This window comes from Mobula hypostoma, chromosome 24 (genome assembly GCF_963921235.1).
Source record: "Mobula hypostoma chromosome 24, sMobHyp1.1, whole genome shotgun sequence".
Lineage (NCBI taxonomy): Eukaryota > Metazoa > Chordata > Chondrichthyes > Myliobatiformes > Myliobatidae > Mobula > Mobula hypostoma.
Window position 1 is genome coordinate 68,181 of NC_086120.1, and position 18,440 is coordinate 86,620.

The 18,440-nt window shown below is 48.0% G+C and overlaps 1 protein-coding gene across 6 annotated transcripts in view; it reads right to left on the bottom strand.

The window, feature by feature from the left end:
* Nucleotides 1-18,440, bottom strand: part of LOC134337619 (E3 ubiquitin-protein ligase arkadia-C-like) — a 162,100-nt gene that overhangs the window by 23,396 nt on the left and 120,264 nt on the right. For all 6 annotated transcript variants that reach the window (XM_063032795.1, XM_063032793.1, XM_063032794.1 and 3 more), the window contains 3 exons: nucleotides 12,549-12,647; nucleotides 10,901-10,996; nucleotides 4,493-4,590 (listed from right to left, as the gene is read on the bottom strand). In XM_063032795.1, the coding sequence (XP_062888865.1) occupies nucleotides 4,493-4,590; nucleotides 10,901-10,996; nucleotides 12,549-12,647 (293 nt within the window). The remainder of the gene's footprint in view (nucleotides 1-4,492; nucleotides 4,591-10,900; nucleotides 10,997-12,548; nucleotides 12,648-18,440) is intronic.

Here is an 18,440-nt window from a genome sequence, read left to right on the forward strand (position 1 = left end):
TAATAAGTTCAAGTTTAATTGTTATTCAACCTCACATGAATACAGCCAAAGAAAACAGCATTACTTTGGGGCCAAGGTACAAATCACAATACCAACAGTCATAGTTACACAAGGCACATATAAGACAGTGAGTATATAAGTAGCAGTAAAATACAATCACACAAAAAATATAGTTCAAGTCCCTTAGTCCATGAGCATTGCAGCAGTCTGCAGTTTGTCTTCTGCTGAGCAGACACTAGAATCAGCACCAACTCCAGCATGGACACCTCACCGGCCACCAGCTTTTTTGTGGAGCACCCAATCTGACACCTCCCTAAGACAGCTGCAAACAGGCAACACCAGAGCTTGAGGTCTGGTCCTTGTTACGACTGAGGCCATGCAACTCCCCCACCATTTGCCAATAAACTAATGAATTGGACTTGCAGCAGGGTAACAGGGTATTGCAATCTCAAGAACAGTGACTCAGACTATCACTGTTAGACTTTATGCACCAACAACTTTCTGTCGCAGGCAGCATCACAGTTCTCACCAAGTCCAGCTCCTTCAGTTTCTCCACCAATGAGCAACTTGTTGATGGGGTAGACCTGCAGTATGTTAATGTTCAGCAGGATCTTGCAATGTAAAAAATTATGTTTTAAATAGACAATAGCACCTTTGGTTGACCCCTGTAGAAGCCTCAGCATCCGAGCATAGCACCATCTTACTGGAGGTCAGTTGTAATTAATAAGTTATTAATTAAACTTTGCTAATATATATTTAAACTTGGTTTGCCAGTATACCAATTTTCTGATACCATTGCAGTGGTCATTTAAGTCTTTGTTCACACGTTAAGACTGTTGGTTCAAACTGAATAGTCATAGAGTTGTCTAGCACTGAAAATAGGTCCTTAGGCCCACCTTGTCCTTGCCAAGACATCTGTCCAAATTGGTTACACTTGCCCGTGTTTGATTTACAATGATAAAATTACTGCTACTTTTCTCAATAGGTTCGACAGGTACATTTAATGTCAGAGAAATGTATACAATATGCAAACGTTTGTACATCCTGAAATTCTTTTCCTTTGCAAACATGCACAAAAACAGACAAGTGCCCCAAAAATGAATGATAGTTAAATGTTAGAACCTTGAAGCATATTCTCTGTTAAGGTCACCATTTGATTATGCCACGTGGTCATATTATGCACTCAGGTTGAATCCACAATGTATTGTTCCAGGATACTGAGTCAAGAATATCTTTAGCAATTTGTTGCTTTTTTCCCCTCTGGAATATAATGATATTCATGCCTGTGACGAAGGCCCGTCACTAACTACGGACAGCACATGGCACACTCGATAAAACACTTATCCCCAGCAGTAATAGTGACTGGGTCTGAACCAGAGCTGCTGCATGGAGCTGTCTCATATAGAGGCAGCAACAACGTGCACAGGTGTGCTGATGGTGGAGGATACCACCTTTAATTGGATACTTGAGTTAATTAGCTTTTGGTTGGTCTAGGGTGAGGGGCTTAGCAGTTATAAGCCTCAGGTTACCAAGGCTTTGGGGTTAGTTCTCTCTTGTGTTTAGTCTGAGGGTGGCTATACATATATATATATATAGTTTTTTCCCCCAGTTTTTGTCTTGTTTTGAGGTAAATAAAAGCAGCTCAATCTATTTTTGCGACTCAAGCCATCTGGTTATTTTTCTTAAACAATTGACCCACAATCAATTGAGGGGAGGAAAGGCAGAGAGGAGGGGGAGACGGGAGGAGGAGGGGAGGGGGAGACGGGAGGAGGAGGGGAGGGGGAGACGGGAGGAGGAGGGGAGGGGGAGGAGGAGGGGAGGGGGAGACGGGAGGAGGAGGGGAGACGGGAGGAGGAGGGGAGGGGGAGACGGGAGGAGGAGGGGAGGGGGAGTCGGGAGGGGGAGTCGGGAGGGGGGAGGGGAGGGGGAGTCGGGAGGGGGGGAGGGGAGGGGGAGTCGGGAGGGGGGAGGGGAGGGGGAGTCGGGAGGGGGAGAGGGGAGGGGGAGAGGAGAGGGGGAGGGGGAGAGGAGAGGGGGAGGGGGGAGGAGGAGGGGGAGGGGGGAGGAGGAGGGGGAGGAGGAGGGGGAGGGGGGAGGAGGAGGGGGAAGGGGGAGGAGGAGGGGGAGGGGGAGGAGGAGGGGGAGGGGGGAGGAGGAGGGGGAGGGGGGAGGAGGAGGGGGAGGGGGAGGGGGAGGAGGAGGGGGGAGGGGGGAGGAGGAGGGGGAGGGGGAGGAGGAGGGGGAGGGGGAGGGGGGGAGGAGGAGGAGGAGGGGGAGGGGGGGGGGGGGGAGGGGGAGGGGGAGGGGGAGGGGGGAGGAGGAGGGGGAGGGGGAGGGGGAGGAGGAGGGGGAGGGGGGAGGGGGAGGGGGGAGGGGGGAGGGGGAGGGGGGAGGGGGGAGGGGGGAGGGGGAGGGGGAGGGGGGGGGGAGGGGGAGGAGGAGGGGGAGGAGGGGGAGGGGGGAGGAGGAGGGGGAGGGGGGAGGGGGAGGAGGAGGGGGAGGGGGGAGGAGGGGGAGGGGGAGGGGGAGGAGGAGGGGGAGGAGGGGGAGGGGGAGGGGGGGAGGAGGGGGAGGGGGAGGGGGAGGAGGAGGGGGAGGGGGAGGGGGAGGGGGGAGGGGGAGGGGGGAGGGGGAGGGGGAGGGGGAGGGGGGGAGGGGGAGGGGGAGGAGGAGGGGGAGGGGGGAGGAGGAGGGGGAGGGGGAGGGGGAGGAGGAGGGGGAGGGGGAGGGGGAGGAGGAGGGGGAGGGGGAGGGGGAGGAGGAGGGGGAGGGGGAGGGGGAGGAGGAGGGGGAGGGGGGAGGGGGAGGAGGAGGGGAGGGGGGAGGTGGAGGGGAGGGAGGGGGGAGGGGAGGGGGAGGGGGAGGGGGGAGGGGGAGAGGGGGAGGGGAGGGGGGAGTGGGAGTGGGAGGGGGAGGGGGTGGGAGGGGGAGGGGGAGGGAGAGGGAGAGGGGAGGGGGAGGGAGAGGGGAGGGGGAGGGGGAGGGGGAGGGAGAGGGGAGGGGGAGGGAGAGGGGAGGGGGAGGGGGAGGGGTGGGCAACAGAGAGCAGGACAAGATAGCAGGGGTGAGAGAGAGAGGTAGTTGAGTAGGTGAGTGGGTGGGGGGGCTGAGAGGGAGTGGGGGAGAGGGGCTGGGGATAGACCGGGGGAGTAGTAGAGGGAGACCGTACGTAACGGTGTGTTAAGGTGGGGTGGGGGGGAGAGAGGGGGGAGTGGAAAAGAGCGGGGAAATGGGAGAGTGTGCGGGGAAGCAGGTAGAGCGGGGGGAGGGAGGGAGAGCAGGGAGGAGGACAGGGGGAGAGCTGGGGGAGAAGGGAGCAATGGGGGAGAAGCGGGGATAGTGAGGTGGGGGCACAGGGGACAGAGAGGCGGGGAGCAGGGGGACGAGAGGCAGGGGAGCAGTGGGATGAGAGGCGGGGGGAGCAGGGGACGAGAGACGGGTGTGCAGGGGGACGAGAGGCGGGGGAGCAGGGAGACGAGAGGCGGGGGAGCAGGGGGACGAGAGGCGGGGGAGCAGGAGACGAGAGGCGGGGGGAGCAGGGGACGAGAGGCGGGGGAGCAGGGGGACGAGAGGCAGGGAGAGCAGGGGATGAGAGACGGGTGTGCAGGGGGACGAGTGGCGGGGGCAGGGGGACGAGGAGATGAGAGGCGGGGGGAGCAGGGGGACGAGAGGCGGGGGCAGGGGGACGAGAGGCGGGGGGCAAGGAGATGAGAGGCGGGGGGAGCAGGGGAGGAGGAGATGAGAGGCGGGGGGAGCAGGGGGACGAGAGGCGGGGGGAGCAGGGGGACGAGAGGCGGGGGAGCAGGGGGACGAGAGGCGGGGGGAGCAGGGGGACAAGAGGAGATGAGAGGCGGGGGGAGCAGGGGGACGAGAGGCGAGGGGAGCAGGGGGACAAGAGGCGGGGAGCAGGGGGAAAAGAGGCGGGTGGGGGAAGCCAGGCATGGGGGAAATACAGCCGGGGTGGTGAACAAAGAGGGAGAGAGCCAGGGGCGAGGGGTGAGGGGGTGAGGGAGAGAACCAGCATCGAGGGGCGAGGGAGAGAACCAGTGGCAAGGGGAGAGGGAGAGAACCAGTGGTGAGGGGTGAGGGAGAGAGAGCCTGAGCGAAGGGGGGGAGAAAGCGAGAGAGAGAGCGAGCGAGCGCGGGGAGAGAGAGAGCACGCTAGGAGAGGGATAGAGCGCGAGAGAGAGTGCGAGAAAGAGAGAGAGAGCGCGAGAAAGAGGGGAGACTGATCAGACACCACTAACAAAATGGCAGTCATAGGCAGGTGTGCTTACAAATTCTCATTTTAACCTCTGTTAACTCCTGAGAAAGATGGGAAGTTCCAGGAAAGTTTGTATCCATCCTGTTTGCAGTTTTGGTGCAGGAAACAGAGTCTGTACCTTTACCACATCCCCCTGGGACTGGGGATATTACACAGCATTTCATCCAACATCTACATTGGCTGTCTGGAGTTGATGTGACAAACAGTAACCCTTACGGGTTTCCTCACCTTACATCTTCTCCCTCCTCCAACGGTGACAGACAGATTGTGCATTTCTCCTCAACTTCTGATGCTTCTTTCCTTTCCTCACTGGTCTCCAGTGTCCTCTGAAATATAGAACATCGAATATTGCAGCACAGTACAGGTCCTTCGGTCCACATTGTTTTGCCAACTATTTAACCTACACTGAGATCAATCTAATCCTTCCTTCCTAAATAGACATCCATTTTTCCATCATCCATGTGACTATCTCAAATGCCCCTGATGTATCTGCCTTTAATATGATCCCTGGTAGGGTATTCCACACACCCACCACACTGTAAAGAACTTACCTCTGACATCTCCCATACCTTCCTCCACACACCTTAAAAATATGCCACCTTGTATTAGGAATTTACACCCTGGGAAAAGGTCTCTGGCAATCGACTCTATTTGTGCCTCATCATCCTGTAGAGTTCCATCCTCTGCTCATCCTCCTTTACTCAATAGAGAAAAGCCTTAGCTCACTCAACATATTTTCAAAAGACATACTGTACCTTCCTGTCCAGGTAGCATCCTGGTAAATCTCTTCTGCACCCTCTCCATATCCTTTGTATAATGAGGTGATGACAACAGAACACAATATTCCATGTGGTCTAACTAGGGTTTTATGGAGCTGCAACGTTACCTTGCGGCTCTTAAATTCCCCTGATTAATGAAGTCCGACACAATATATGCCTTCTCAACATGCCTATCAACTTGTACAGCACCGTTAAGAGATCTATGGACTTGGATCAAGAGAGTTTAAACTAGAATTGCTGGGGGGGTGGGGGAACCAAACTGAAGTGATGGAGGAAAGGGAGGTTGGCTCACAAATAGAGAAAGTTTGGAAACAGTGCAAAAGGGAGCATAGGCAGGTGATAGAGATAGAGATAGAGAGGTGATAGGCGCTCAGTCCGATGGTTTGAGATGTGTCTATTTTGATGCGAGGAGTATAATGAATAAAGCGGATGAGCTTAGAGTGTGGATCAGCACTTGGAGCTAAGATGTTGTGGCCATTACAGAGACTTGGATGGTGCAGGGGCAGGAATGGCTACTTCAAGTGCCAGGCTTCAGATGTTTCAGAAAGGATAAGAAGGGAGGCAAAAGAGGTGGAGATGTGGCACTGTTGATCAGAGATAGTGTCACGGCTGCAGAAAAGGAGGAAATCATGGAAGGGTTCTCTACAGAGTCTCTGTGGGTGGAAGTTAGGAATGGGAAGGGGTCAATAACTCCACTGAGTGTTTTTTATAGACCACCCAATAGTAATAGAGACATCGAGGATCAGATAGGGAGACAGATTCTGGAAAGGAGTAATAATAACAGGGTTGTTGTGGTGGGAGATTTTAATTTCCCAAATATTGATTGACATCTCCCTAGAGCAAGGGGTTTGGATGGGGTGGAGGTGGTTAGGTGTCTTCAGGAAGGTTTCTTGACACAATACACAGATAAGCCAACAAGAGGAGAGGCTGTACTTGATCTGCTATTGGGAAATGAATCTGGTCAGGTGTCAGGTCTCTCAGTGGGAGAGCATTTTGGAGATAGTGATCACAATTCTATCTCCTTTACCATAGCATTGGAGAGGGATAGGAATAGACAAGTTAGGGAAACGTTTAATTGGAGTAAGGGGGAAATATGAGGCTATCAGGCAGCAACTTGGAAGCGTAAATTGGAAACAGATGTTCTCAGGGAAAGGTACCCAAGAAATGTGTCAAATGTTCAGGGGATATTTGTGTGGGGTTCCGAGTAGGAACGTTCCAATGAGACATGGAAAGGATGGTAGGGTACAAGATCCGTGGTGCACAAAGGCTGCTGTAAATCTAGTCAAGAAGAAAAGAAGAGCTTACGAAAGGTTCAAAAAACTAGGTAATCATATGAATCCAGAAGATTATAAGGCTTATAAGGCTAGCAGGAAGGAGCTTAAGAATGAAATTAGGAGAGCTAGAAGGGGCCCTGAGAAGGTCTTGGTGGACAGGATTAAGAAAAACCCAAGACATTCTACAAGTATGTGAAGAGAAAGAGGATAAGATGTGAGAGAATAGGACCAATCAAGTGTGACAACGGAAAAGTGTGTATGGAACCGGCAGAAATAGCGGAGGTACTTAAAGTATACTATGCTTCAGTATTCACTACAGTCTTGGTGATTGTAGGGATGACTTGCAGTGGACTGAAAAGCTTGAGAATGTAGATATTAAGAAAAAGGATGTGCTGGAGCTTTTGGAAAGCATCAAGTTGGATAAGTCACCGGGACCAGATGGGATGTACCCTAGGCGACAGTGGGAAGTGAGGGAGGAGATTGCTGAGCTTCTGGCGATGATCTTTGCATCATCAATGAGGACGGGAGAGGTTCCGAAGGATTAGAAGGTTGCAGATGTTGTTCCCTTAGTCAAGAAAGGGAGTAGGGATAGTCCAGGAAATTATAGGCCAGTGAGTCTTACTTCAGTGGTTGGTAAGTTGATGAAGATCCTGAGAGGCAGGATTTATAAGACCATAAGACAAAGGAGCAGAAGGCGGCCATTCGGCCCATCGAGTCTGCTCTGCCATTTTATCATGAGCTGATCCATTCTCCCATTTAGTCCCACTCCCCTGCCTTCTCACCATAATCTTTGATGCCCTGGCTACTCAGATACCTATCAATCTCTGCCATAAATACATCCAATGACTTGGCCTCCACTGCTGCCCATGGCAACAAATTCCATAAATTCACCACCCTCTCACTAAAAAAATTTCTTCGCATTTCTGTTCTGAATGGGCGCCCTTCAATCCTTAAGTCATTCCCTCTCGTACTAGACTCCCCCATCATGGGAAACAACTTTGCCACATCCAATCTGTCCATGCCTTTCAACATTCGAAATGTTTCTATGAGGTCTCCCCTCATTCTTCTAAACTCCAAGGAATACAGTCCAAGAGCGGACAAACGTTCCTCATATGTTAACCCTCTCATTCCCGGAATCATTCTAGTGAATCTTCTCTGTACCCTCTCCAACGTCAGCACATCCTTTCTTAAATAAGGAGACCAAAACTGCCCACAGTACTCCAAGTGAGGTCTCACCAGCGCCTTATAGAGCCTCAACATCACATCCCTGCTCCTATACTCTATTCCTCTAGAAATGAATGCCAACATTGCATTCACCTTCTTCACTACTGACTCAATCTGGAAGTTAACTTTAAGGGTATCCTGTACGAGGACTTCCAAGTCCCGTTGCATCTCGGAACTTTGAATTCTTTCTCCATTTAAATAATAGTCTGCCCGTTTATTTTTTCTGCCAAAGTGCATAACCATACACTTTCCAACACTGTACTTCATTTGCCACTTCTCTGCCCATTCTTCCAATCTATCCAAGTCTCTCTGCAGACTCTCCGTTTCCTCAGCACTACTGGCCCCTCCACCTATCTTCGTATCGTCAGCAAACTTAGCCACAAAGCCATCTATTCCATAATCCAAATTGTTGATGTACAATGTAAAAAGAAGCGGCCCCAACACGGATCCCTGTGGAACCACTGGTAACCGGCAGCCAACCAGAATAGGATCCCTTTATTCCCACTCTCTGTTTCCTGCCAATCAGCCAACGCTCTATCCACGTATGTAACTTTCCCATAATTCCATGGGCTCTTATCTTGTTAAGTAGCCTCATGTGTGGCACCTTGTCAAAGGCCTTCAGAAAATCCAAATATATAACGTCCACTGCAAATCCCCTGTCTAGCCTTTTGGTAATTTCCTCAAAAAATTGTAATAGGTTTGTCAGGCAGCATTTTCCTTTAAGGAATCCATGCTGAGTTCTGCCTATCTTGTCATATGCCTCCAGGTACTCTGTAACCTCATCCTTGACAATCGATTCCAACAACTTCCCAACCACCGGTGTCAAGCTAACAGGTCTATAATTTCCTTTTTGCTTCCTTGCCCCCTTCTTAAACAGCGAAGTGACATTTGCAATCTTCCAGTCCTCCGGAACCATGCCAGAATCTATCGACTTTTGAAAGATCATCGCTAATGCCTCCGCAATCTCCACAGCTACTTCCTTCAGAACACGCGGGTGCATTCCATCTGGTCCGGGAGATTTATCTACCTTTAGACTATTCAGCTTCCTGAGTACTTTCTCTGTCGTAATTGTGACTGTGCACACTTCTCTCCCCTGCCACCCTTGAGTGTCCAGTATGATCATTCATGAACATTTGGAGAGGTATAATACGATTAGGAACAGTCAGCATGGCTTTGTCAAAGGCAGGTCGTGCCTTACAAGCCTGACTGAATTTTTTGAGGATGTGCCTAAGCACATTGATGAAGGTAGAGCCGTAGATGTAGTGTATATGGATTTTAGCAAGGCATTTGATAAGGTACCCCATGCAAGGCTTATTGAGAAAGTAAGGAGGCATGGGATCCAAGGGGACCTTGCTTTGTGGATCCAGAACTGGTTTGCCCACAGAAGGCAAAGAGTGGTTGTAGACAGGTCATATTCTGCATGGAGGCCAGTGACCAGTGGTGTGCCTCAGGGATCTGCACCGGGACCCCTACTCTTTGTGATTTTTATAAATGACCTGAATGAGGAAGTGGAGTGACAGGTTAGTAAATTTGGTGATGGCACAAAGGTTGGGGGTGTTGTGGATAGTGTGGAGGGCTGTCAGAGGTTACAACGAGACATCGATAGCATGCAAAACTGGGCTGAGAAGTGGCAGATGGAGTTCAACCCAGATAAGTGTGAGGTGATTCATTTTGGTAAGTCAAATATTATGGCAGAGTATTAATGGTAAGATTCTTGGCAGTGTGGAGGATCAGAGGGATCTTGGGGTCCGAGTCCATAGGACACTCAAAGCTGCTATGCAGGTTGACTCTGTGGTTAAGAAGGCATACGGTGCATTGGCCTTCATCAATCGTAGGATTGAGTGTAAGAGCCAAGAGGTAATGATGCAGCTAAATAGGACCCTGCTCAGACCCCACTTGGAGTACTGTGCTCAGTTTTGGTCGCCTCACTATAGGAAGGATGTGGAAACCATAGAAAGGGTGCAGAGGAGATTTACAAGGCTGTTGCCTGGATTGGGGAGCATGCCTTATGAGAATAGGTTGAGTGAGCTCAGCCTTTTCTACTTGGAGCAACGGAGGAGGAGAGGTGACTTGATAAAGGTGTAAAAGATAATGAGAGGCATTGATCGTGTGGATAGTCAGAGGCTTTTCCCAGGGCTGAAATAGCACGAGAGGGCATAGTTTTAAGGTGCTTGGAAGTAGGTACAGAGGAGATGTCAGGGGTAAGTTTTTTTTTATGCAGAGAGTGGTGAGGGCTGCCGGTACCAGTGGTGGAGGCGGAAACAATAGGGTCTTTTAAGAGACTCCTGGATGGCCACATGGACCTTAGAAAAATAGAGGGCTATAGGTAAAGCCTAGGTTGTTCTAAGGTAGGGACATGTTTGGCACAGCTTTGTGGGCCGAAGGGCCTGTATTGTGCTGTATGTTTTCTACGTTTCTATCCCTTATCAGTCCGACCCTCATGCTGGCCATCCTCCTGTTTTTTATTTATTTAGCAATATAGTGTGGAGTTGGCCCTTCCAACCACACAACCCTAACAACCCCAATTAACCCTCACCTAATCATGAGCCAATTTACAAGGACCAATTAACCTACCTGGTACATCTTTGGATTGTGGAAGGAAACAGAAGCATCCGGGGAAAACCCATGCATTCCACTGCAAGGACGTACAGAAACTCTTTACAAACGGCGCTAGAAATGAACTCCTAACCGCTACACTACCGTGAAGCCATGTTCTTCACATACGTGTAGAACATTTTGAGTTTGTTTATTTATTTATTGGTTAATTTATTCATTGAGATGCAGCACCGAGTAGGCCCTTCGGGCGCTTTGAGCCACACCGCCTAGCAACCCCTCATTTAACCCTGGCCTAATCACAGGACAATTTACAAGGACCAATTAACCTACCCGGTACATCTTTGGACTGTGGGAGGAAACCAGAGCACTCGGAAACCCATGTATTCACGGGGAGAAGGTATAGACTCCTTACAGACAGCAGCGGGGAAATGAACCCGGGTTGCTGGTACTATAATGCATCATTCTTAATCCTATTTGCCTCAGCCTTCTCATGCTCCCTTCTAGCTCTCCTAAGTCCATTCTTCAGCTCCTTCGTGGGTTCCTTGCATTTCTGGAGTCCTATTTCCCACAACCAGTTTCAAATATGACTGAATCTGGTTAAGAGGGATACAGCCCAACTCTTACTTTATCACTTCAGTGCCATCTATATACGTACTCTGCTTAGGGCAGGTCATCAGACGATATTGATGAGTCTGTATACCACCTCATCCTAATACCACAATATACACAGCCAACCCACTGGTAACTCAGTAACTCTGCAGACAGCAATGATGAGACTGTTGTGACAGAAAGAAAACTCTCACCTTTTCATACTTGTGCAGGAACGTGCATCTCTCAATGGTGTTTTGTGTTGCTCCATGGTTTAAGTCACTAAATTGATCTTCCAAATGCAGGAAGTCCTCAAAAATGAAAGAACAAAAAAGCAACTTTGAGTTGCGATCTTCAAAAAAAATTCTTGGTTTACAGCACATCACCACTCACTGAATCTGCAGGATCATGACAACAATAAAACAAGCTGGAAAAATTTATTAATTTGGTATTTAAGAGGAGAAATCACAAACTTCCTGATACTGGTCACATTTGAAAATCAAGAGGTGCTGGTCTACTGTGAAACACTAACACCCCTCCTCAAAGAACTGAATGACTTACAGCTGGCACATTAAAACACTGAAAATTCCACCAACACTGCTTTTACAAAATCCTCCAAATTCACTGCCAGGACAAATGAACCAAGGTAGGTGTCTTCTTCCAGGCCAACACCCCATTTCCAGCACTTAGGCCCTAATGCCAATCAGCCAGCTCGTTAGGTAAAGCCAACACCACACTCCCAAACCTAATACACTTTTCCAAGCTCCGAGGTTACGAGGTAGAGAGCGGTCAAAATTGTGCTTGCTTCCCTCAAGCAAGAAAAAATAAAGCAAAATGGCCACCTGGACCTAGGAATCTGCAGACTAGGCCCATTTAAAGCAGGGGTTCCCAACCTGGGGTCCATGGAATTTTTGCTTAATGATATTGGCTCATGGCATAAAAACAGTTGGGAACCCTTGATTTAAAGTAGAGGAGCATTTCAGATAGTACTGAGATAATTTGTGTGCCAGGAACGCACAGAGCCCAGCAAAAACAGTGTAAGGTGATAACTACCGTACAAGAAAAGATCAGGTTACTTGACTGAATTACACTACAGGTCTCCCAACAGTCCACATGAGATACAGGAGCAAATAAATCACAAGGAGGTGCAAGAGGAAGAGAGTTATTGGGATTTTAACTTTCCTGCTATTAGCTGGAATTGTCTTAATGTGAAAGGATTAGACAAGATTGAAATTTTTAGAGGGAACTTGTGCCAGTAGGTATATAGCCACCACCACCCCCCCCCCACCCCCTGCATGATGTGTGCTGGACCTAATCTTAGGGAATGAGGCCGTAAAAGGTGAATGAAGTGTCAGTGGGTGAGCAGTGACCCTGATAAAAATAGATAGTCACAGTCTTTTCTCCATGGTGAAAATATAAAAACCTCGAGTATGCAGCTTTAAAGTAAGGACTACAGAACTGAAAGAATAGTGTGTTGAACCTAGCTCCATACAATATCTCCTGCTGAAATATTATAGCCATTCCATTTCTTCTCAGAAACTAGACACCAAGCTCTTCTTTTGCTTAAAAAACACATCCAGAATCTGGCTTATCTCCCATTGGAACTATTAGAGCACTCAGTGTAGCAGAATTCTGTGCCATGAGTAAATTGAAGTGTTTGTCTGAATATTCTACAGAACTTTCAACCTGCCCTCTCAGTGTTAAACAGAAGGTGGAAATGGGATGCGCAGACAATATTCATCAGATTTTCACTCAGGAGCGAAGTTACATTCTTAGGCTGACTGTTTGATCACCACCTATGGTAAATATGTGCTAGGTAACAATGAACTTCTGTTATTGTCCATCTCCAGCAGGTGTGTTTACCTGATATCCCCTGTGCACCATGACGTGGCTCTGCATCGCTCGCAGTCCATGCTGAGGAAAGACTTGCAAATGAGGGTGAATGAAGATATCGGGCATTACCTGGCAGAGCAAACATGGCAGTCACTGTACATTCCCCAGTAGTTTCACAGTCTTACCCGCACAGAAAACATTCAACCACAACTTTAGAAATGCCTCAGATTCACTTTTCACCACCAGCAATGGGATAAGAATTGAGATAATTCATTAAGATGCAACCTGTTGTGAAAAAATACAACAAATCCCCAAGTACTAGACCCTTACTCATAATTGCATTCTCATACTGCAAATAATGAAATATGATGGAAACAACTAAATTATGGAAAAAGAAAAAATGTTGGTGTTGTTGAATGGGAGTCAGCTTCAGTTGGAGAAGTATATCAGTGAGGTAGTAAATTGGACAGTGCAATGGTAGAAGTAACTTAACCCTGATGGGTGTGTGAGGGGTGATGAATACCAAAAAATATTCTGAAGAATCTCTGACCTTAAATGTTATTGTTTCTCTTTTCACAGACACTCCCTGACCTAGTGTGTTTTTACCAATATTTTCTGTTTATTTTAATTGCAAGGTGATTAATTTTATAAAGGCTGATGATGATTGGACAAAAATCCGGGTTGGTGGAGCTCGAGAGAACATGAAGCGCATAAGTTAATGAGGACAGCCCTTAACTTATTGTCCGTTTAACAATAAGTACTCCTGTTTGAGTACTGTTTGTGGGGGGGGGGGGGAGGAGAGAGAGAGAGACGGCCTAACTGGGGAGAAACAACAGAGGCTGGCACAGAGGCTGACCCTGTGGCTCATAAGGGCATGGAAAGGAAAAAGGCAGCAGTAACAGGGGAGTCTATAGTTAGGGCGTCAGACAGTCGATTCAGTGGATGCAGGAAAGAAGCACGGATGGCAGTTTGCCTCCCAGGTGACAGGGTCCAGGATGTTTCTGATCGCGTCCACAATATCCTGAAGTGGGAAGGTAAACAGCCAGAGGTCGTGGTACATATTGGTACCAATGATGTGGGTACGAAAAGGGAGAAGGTCCTGAAAACAGACTACAGGGAGTTAGGAAGGAAGCTGAGAAGCAGGACCTCCAAGGTAGCAATCTCCGGATTACAGCCTGTGTCATGGAACAGTGACTACAGGAATAGAGCGAGTTGGAGGATGAATGCGTGGCTGAGGGATTGGAGCAGGGCAGCAGGGATTCAGACTTCTGGATCATCAGGAGTTTTTTTGGGGCAGGCGTGACCTGTACAAAAAGGACGGGTTGCATTTGAATATGAGGGGACCAATATCCTGGCAGCGAGGTTTGCTAAGGCTATTGGGAAGAGTTTAAACTAAAATTGCTGGGGGGTGGGAACCGAACTGAAGAAATGGAGGAAGGGGCTGTTAGGTAACAAATAGAGAAAGCTTGGAGACAGAGCGAGAGGGAGGACAGGCAGGTGATAGAGAAGGGATGCGCTCAGACCGATGGTTTGAGATGTGTCTATTTTAATGCAAGAAGCATCATGAACAAAGCGGATGAGCTCAGAGCGTGGATCAGTACTTGCAGCTATGATATTGTGGCCATTACAGAGATTTGGATAGTTCAGGGGCAGGAATGGTTACTTAGAGTTCAAGGCTATAAAATGTTTCAGAAAGGACAGGGAGGGAGGTGTGGCACTGCTGATCAGAGATAGTGCCACGGCTGCAGAAAAGGAGGAAGTCATGGGGGGAATTGTCTACTGAGTCTCTGTGAGTGGAAGTTAGAAACAGGAAGGGGTTAATAACTCCACTGGGTGTTGTTTTTATACACCACCCAATAGTAACAGGGACATCGAGGAGCAGATAGGGAGACAGATTCTAGAAAAGTGTAATAATAACAGGGTTTTCGTGGTGGGAGATTTTAATTTCCAAAATATTGATTGGCATCTCCCTAGAGCAAGGGGTTTGGATGGGGTGGAGTTTGTTAAGTGTCTTCACTAAGGTTTCCTGACACAATATGTAGATAAGCCTACAAGAGGAGAGGTATACTTGATCTGGTATTGGGAAATGAACCTGGTCAGGTGTCAAGTCTCTCAGTACGAAAGCATTTTGGAGATAGTGATCACAATTCTATCTCCTTTACCACAGCATTGGAGAGGGATAGGAACACGTTTAATTGGAGTAAGGGGAAATATGAGGCTATCAGGCAGCAACTTGGAAGCATAAACTGGGAACAGATGTTCTCGGGGAAATGTACGGCAGAAATGTCGCAAATGTTCAGGGGATATTTGTGTGGCGTTCTGCATAGATACGTTCCAATGAGACAGGGAAAGGATGTTAGGGTAGAGGAACCATGGTGTACAAAGGCTGTTGAAAATCTAGTCAAGAACAAAAGAAGAGCTTACGAAAGGTTCAAAAAACTAAGTAATGATAGAGATCTAGAAGATTATAAGACTAGCAGGAAGGAGCTTAAGAATGAATTTAGGAGAGCTAGAAGGGGCCATTATAAGGCCTTGGCGAGCAGGATTAAGGAAAACCCAAGGCGTTCTTCAAGTATGTGAAGAGTAAGGGGATAAGATGTGACAGAATAGGACCAATTTAAGTGTGACAGTGGGAAAGTGAGTTTGGAACCGGAGGAGATAACAGAGATAGTTAATGAATATTTTGCTTCAGTATTCACAATGGAAAAGGATCGGCGATTGTAGGGATGACTTGCAGCGGATTGAAAAGATTGAACATATAGACATTAAGAAAGAGGATGTGCTGGAGCTTTTGGAAAGCATTAAGTTGGATAAGTCTCTAGGACCGGATAAGATGAGGAGATTGCTGAGCCTCTGGCAGTGATCTTTGCATCATCATTGGGGTCAGGAGAGGTTCTGGAGGATTGGAGGGTTGCAGAAGTTGTTCCCTTATTCAAGAAAAGAGGTAGAGAGCACCTAGGAAATTATAGACCAGTGAGTCTTACTTCAGTGGTTGGTAAGTTGATGGAAAAGATCCTGAGAGGCAGAATTTATGAACATTTGGATAAGACCACAAGACATAGAAACAGAATTAGGCCATTTAGCCCATCGAGTCTGCCCTGCCACTCCATTGTGGCTGACCTATTATCCCTCTCAACCCCATTTCTTCCACCTTCTCCCCGTAACCTTTGAAACTCTGACTAATCAAGAACCTATCAACCTCCGCTTTAAGTATACTCAATGACTTGGCCACCAAAGCCAGTTATAACAATGACTTCCACAGATTCACAACCCTGTGGCTATGGAAATTCCTCCTCCTCCCTGTTCCAAATATATATTGCGCTATTCTTGAGGAATTATATACAAACAGCAGCCAGGATGTGGATTACAAATTACAGCAGGAGATAGAAAAGGCTTGTCAAAAGGGCAAGGTCATGATAACCGTTGGGGATTTTAACATGAAAGTGGATTGGGAAAACCAGGCCAGTACTGGACCTTAAGAGAGAGAATTTGTAGAATGTCTAAGGGATGGCTTTTTAGAACAGCTTGTTGTTCAGCCCACTAGGAGATCGGCTCTGTTGGATTGGGTGTTGTGCAATGATCCGGAGGTGATAAGAGAGTTTAAAATTAAGGAGGGAACAGTGATCACAATGTGATCAAGTTCACACTGAAATTTGAGAAGGAGGAACTAAATTCCAATGTGTCAGTATTTCAGTAGAATAAGGGAAATTACAATGGCATGAGAGCGGAACTGGCCAAAGTTGACTGGTAAGGGACTGGCAGGAAGGACAGCAGAGCAGTAATGGCTGGAGTTCCTGTGAAAAATGAATTAAGTGCAAAACAGACATATTTCAAATCAGAAAAATATTTGAATGGAAGAAGGACACAGCCGTGGCTGACAAATGAAGTCAGAGACAAAGCAAAAGCTAAAGAGGGCAGACACACAAGGAAGCTAGAGCTAGTGGGAAGAGAGAGGATTGGGAAGCTCTTAAAAACCTGCATAAGGAAACTAAGGTGGTCATTAGGAAGGAAAAGATGAATTATGAAAGGAAGCTGGCAACTAATATCAAATAAGATACTAAAAGCTTTTTTAAGTATATAAAGGGTAAAAGAGCATTGAGGAACCAATAGAAAATGACACTGGAGATATTGTAACAAGAGGCGCAGAGGTGGCAGAGGAACCAAATGCCTATTTTGCATCAGTCTTCACAGTGGAAGACGTCTGCAGTATACCGGACATTCAAGGGTGTCAGGGAAGTGAATGGCGAATGGCAAAAGAAAAAGGCGAATGGTATGCTGGCACTTATAGTGAGAGGATTCGAGTACAGGAGCAGGGAGGTACTACTGCAGTTGTACAAGGCCTTGGTGAGACCACACCTGGAGTATTGTGTGCAGTTTTGGTCCCTTAATCTGAGGAAAGACATCCTTGCCATAGAGGGAGTACAAAGAAGGTTCACCAGATTGATTCCTGAGATGGCAGGACTTTCATATGAAGAAAGACTGGATGAACTGGGCTTGTACTCGTTGGAATTTAGAAGATTCAGGGGGGATCTGATTGAAACGTATAAAATCCTAAAGGGATTGGACAGGCTAGATGCAGGAAGGTTGTTTCCGATGTTGGGGAAGTCCAGAACAAGGGGTCACAGTTTGAGGATAAAGGGGAAGCCTTTTAGGACCGAGATTAGGAAAAACTTCTTCACACAGAGAGTGGTGAATCCGTGGAATTCTCTGCCACAGGAAACAGTTGAGGCCAGTTCATTGGCTATATTTAAGAGGGAGTTAGATATGGCCCTTGTGGCTACGGGGATCAGGGGGTATGGAGGGAAGGCTGGGGCGGGGTTCTGAGTTGGATGATCAGCCATGATCATAATAAATGGCGGTGCAGGCTCGAAGGGCCGAACGGCCTACTCCTGCACCTATTTTCTATGTTTCTATGTTTCTATGAAGTATGTGCATTGAAAATTATGACTGAGAAGGTGCCTAGGAAGCTTAATGGTCTGAGTGGATAAATCTCATGGACCTGATGGAATGCACCCTCGGGTTCTGTAGGAAGCAGCTGGAGGGATTGCGGAGGCACTAATGATGATCGTTCAAAAATCGATAGATTTTGGCATTGTACCAGATAATTGGAAAATTTCAAATGTTACTCCGCGGCAGCAGAAAGGAAACTATAGACCTGCTAGCCTGATATCAGTGGTTGGGAAGTTGTTGGAATTTATTGTTAGGGATGAGATTACAGAGAACCCGGAGGCACATGACAAGATAGGCCAAAGCCAGCACAGTTTCCTGAAAGAAAAATCCTGCCTGACAAACCTACTGCAAATCTTTGAGGAAGTTACAAGCAGGGTAGACAAAGGAGATGCAGTAGATGTGATGCACTTAGATTTTCAGAAGACCTTTGACAAGGTGCCGCACATGAGGCTGCTTAGCAAGATAAGAGCCCATGGACTTACAGGGAAGTTACTAGCATGGGTGGAGCATTGGCTGATCGGCAGAAAACAGAGGGTGGGAATAAAGGGATCCTATTCTGGCTGGCTGCCGGTTACCAGTGGAGTTCCACAGGGGTCAGTATTGAAACCGCTGCTTTTTACGATGTATGTCAATGATTTGTACAATGGGATTGATCGATTTGCAGCTAAGTTTTCCGATGATATAAAGCTAGGTGGAGGTGCGGGTAGTGTTGAGAAAACAGAGAGCCTGCAGAGAGACTTAGATAGTTTAGGGCAGGGGTGTCAAACTACCCGCAAAGGGGCCCAATGTGACTGTTTCTCCCTTCAACCTTCCATGAGCTTCCAGCACCGCAAACTTGCCGATGCAGCATCCTGGAAGCATCCCAACCACAGTCTGACTCTGAGTCTGTCCGAAAACTTCGAGCGTCCGACCAGCCCTCCAACACCGAGCACCGAGTACCATCTCTGCCAAGCCCTTTGACCCCGGCCCCGG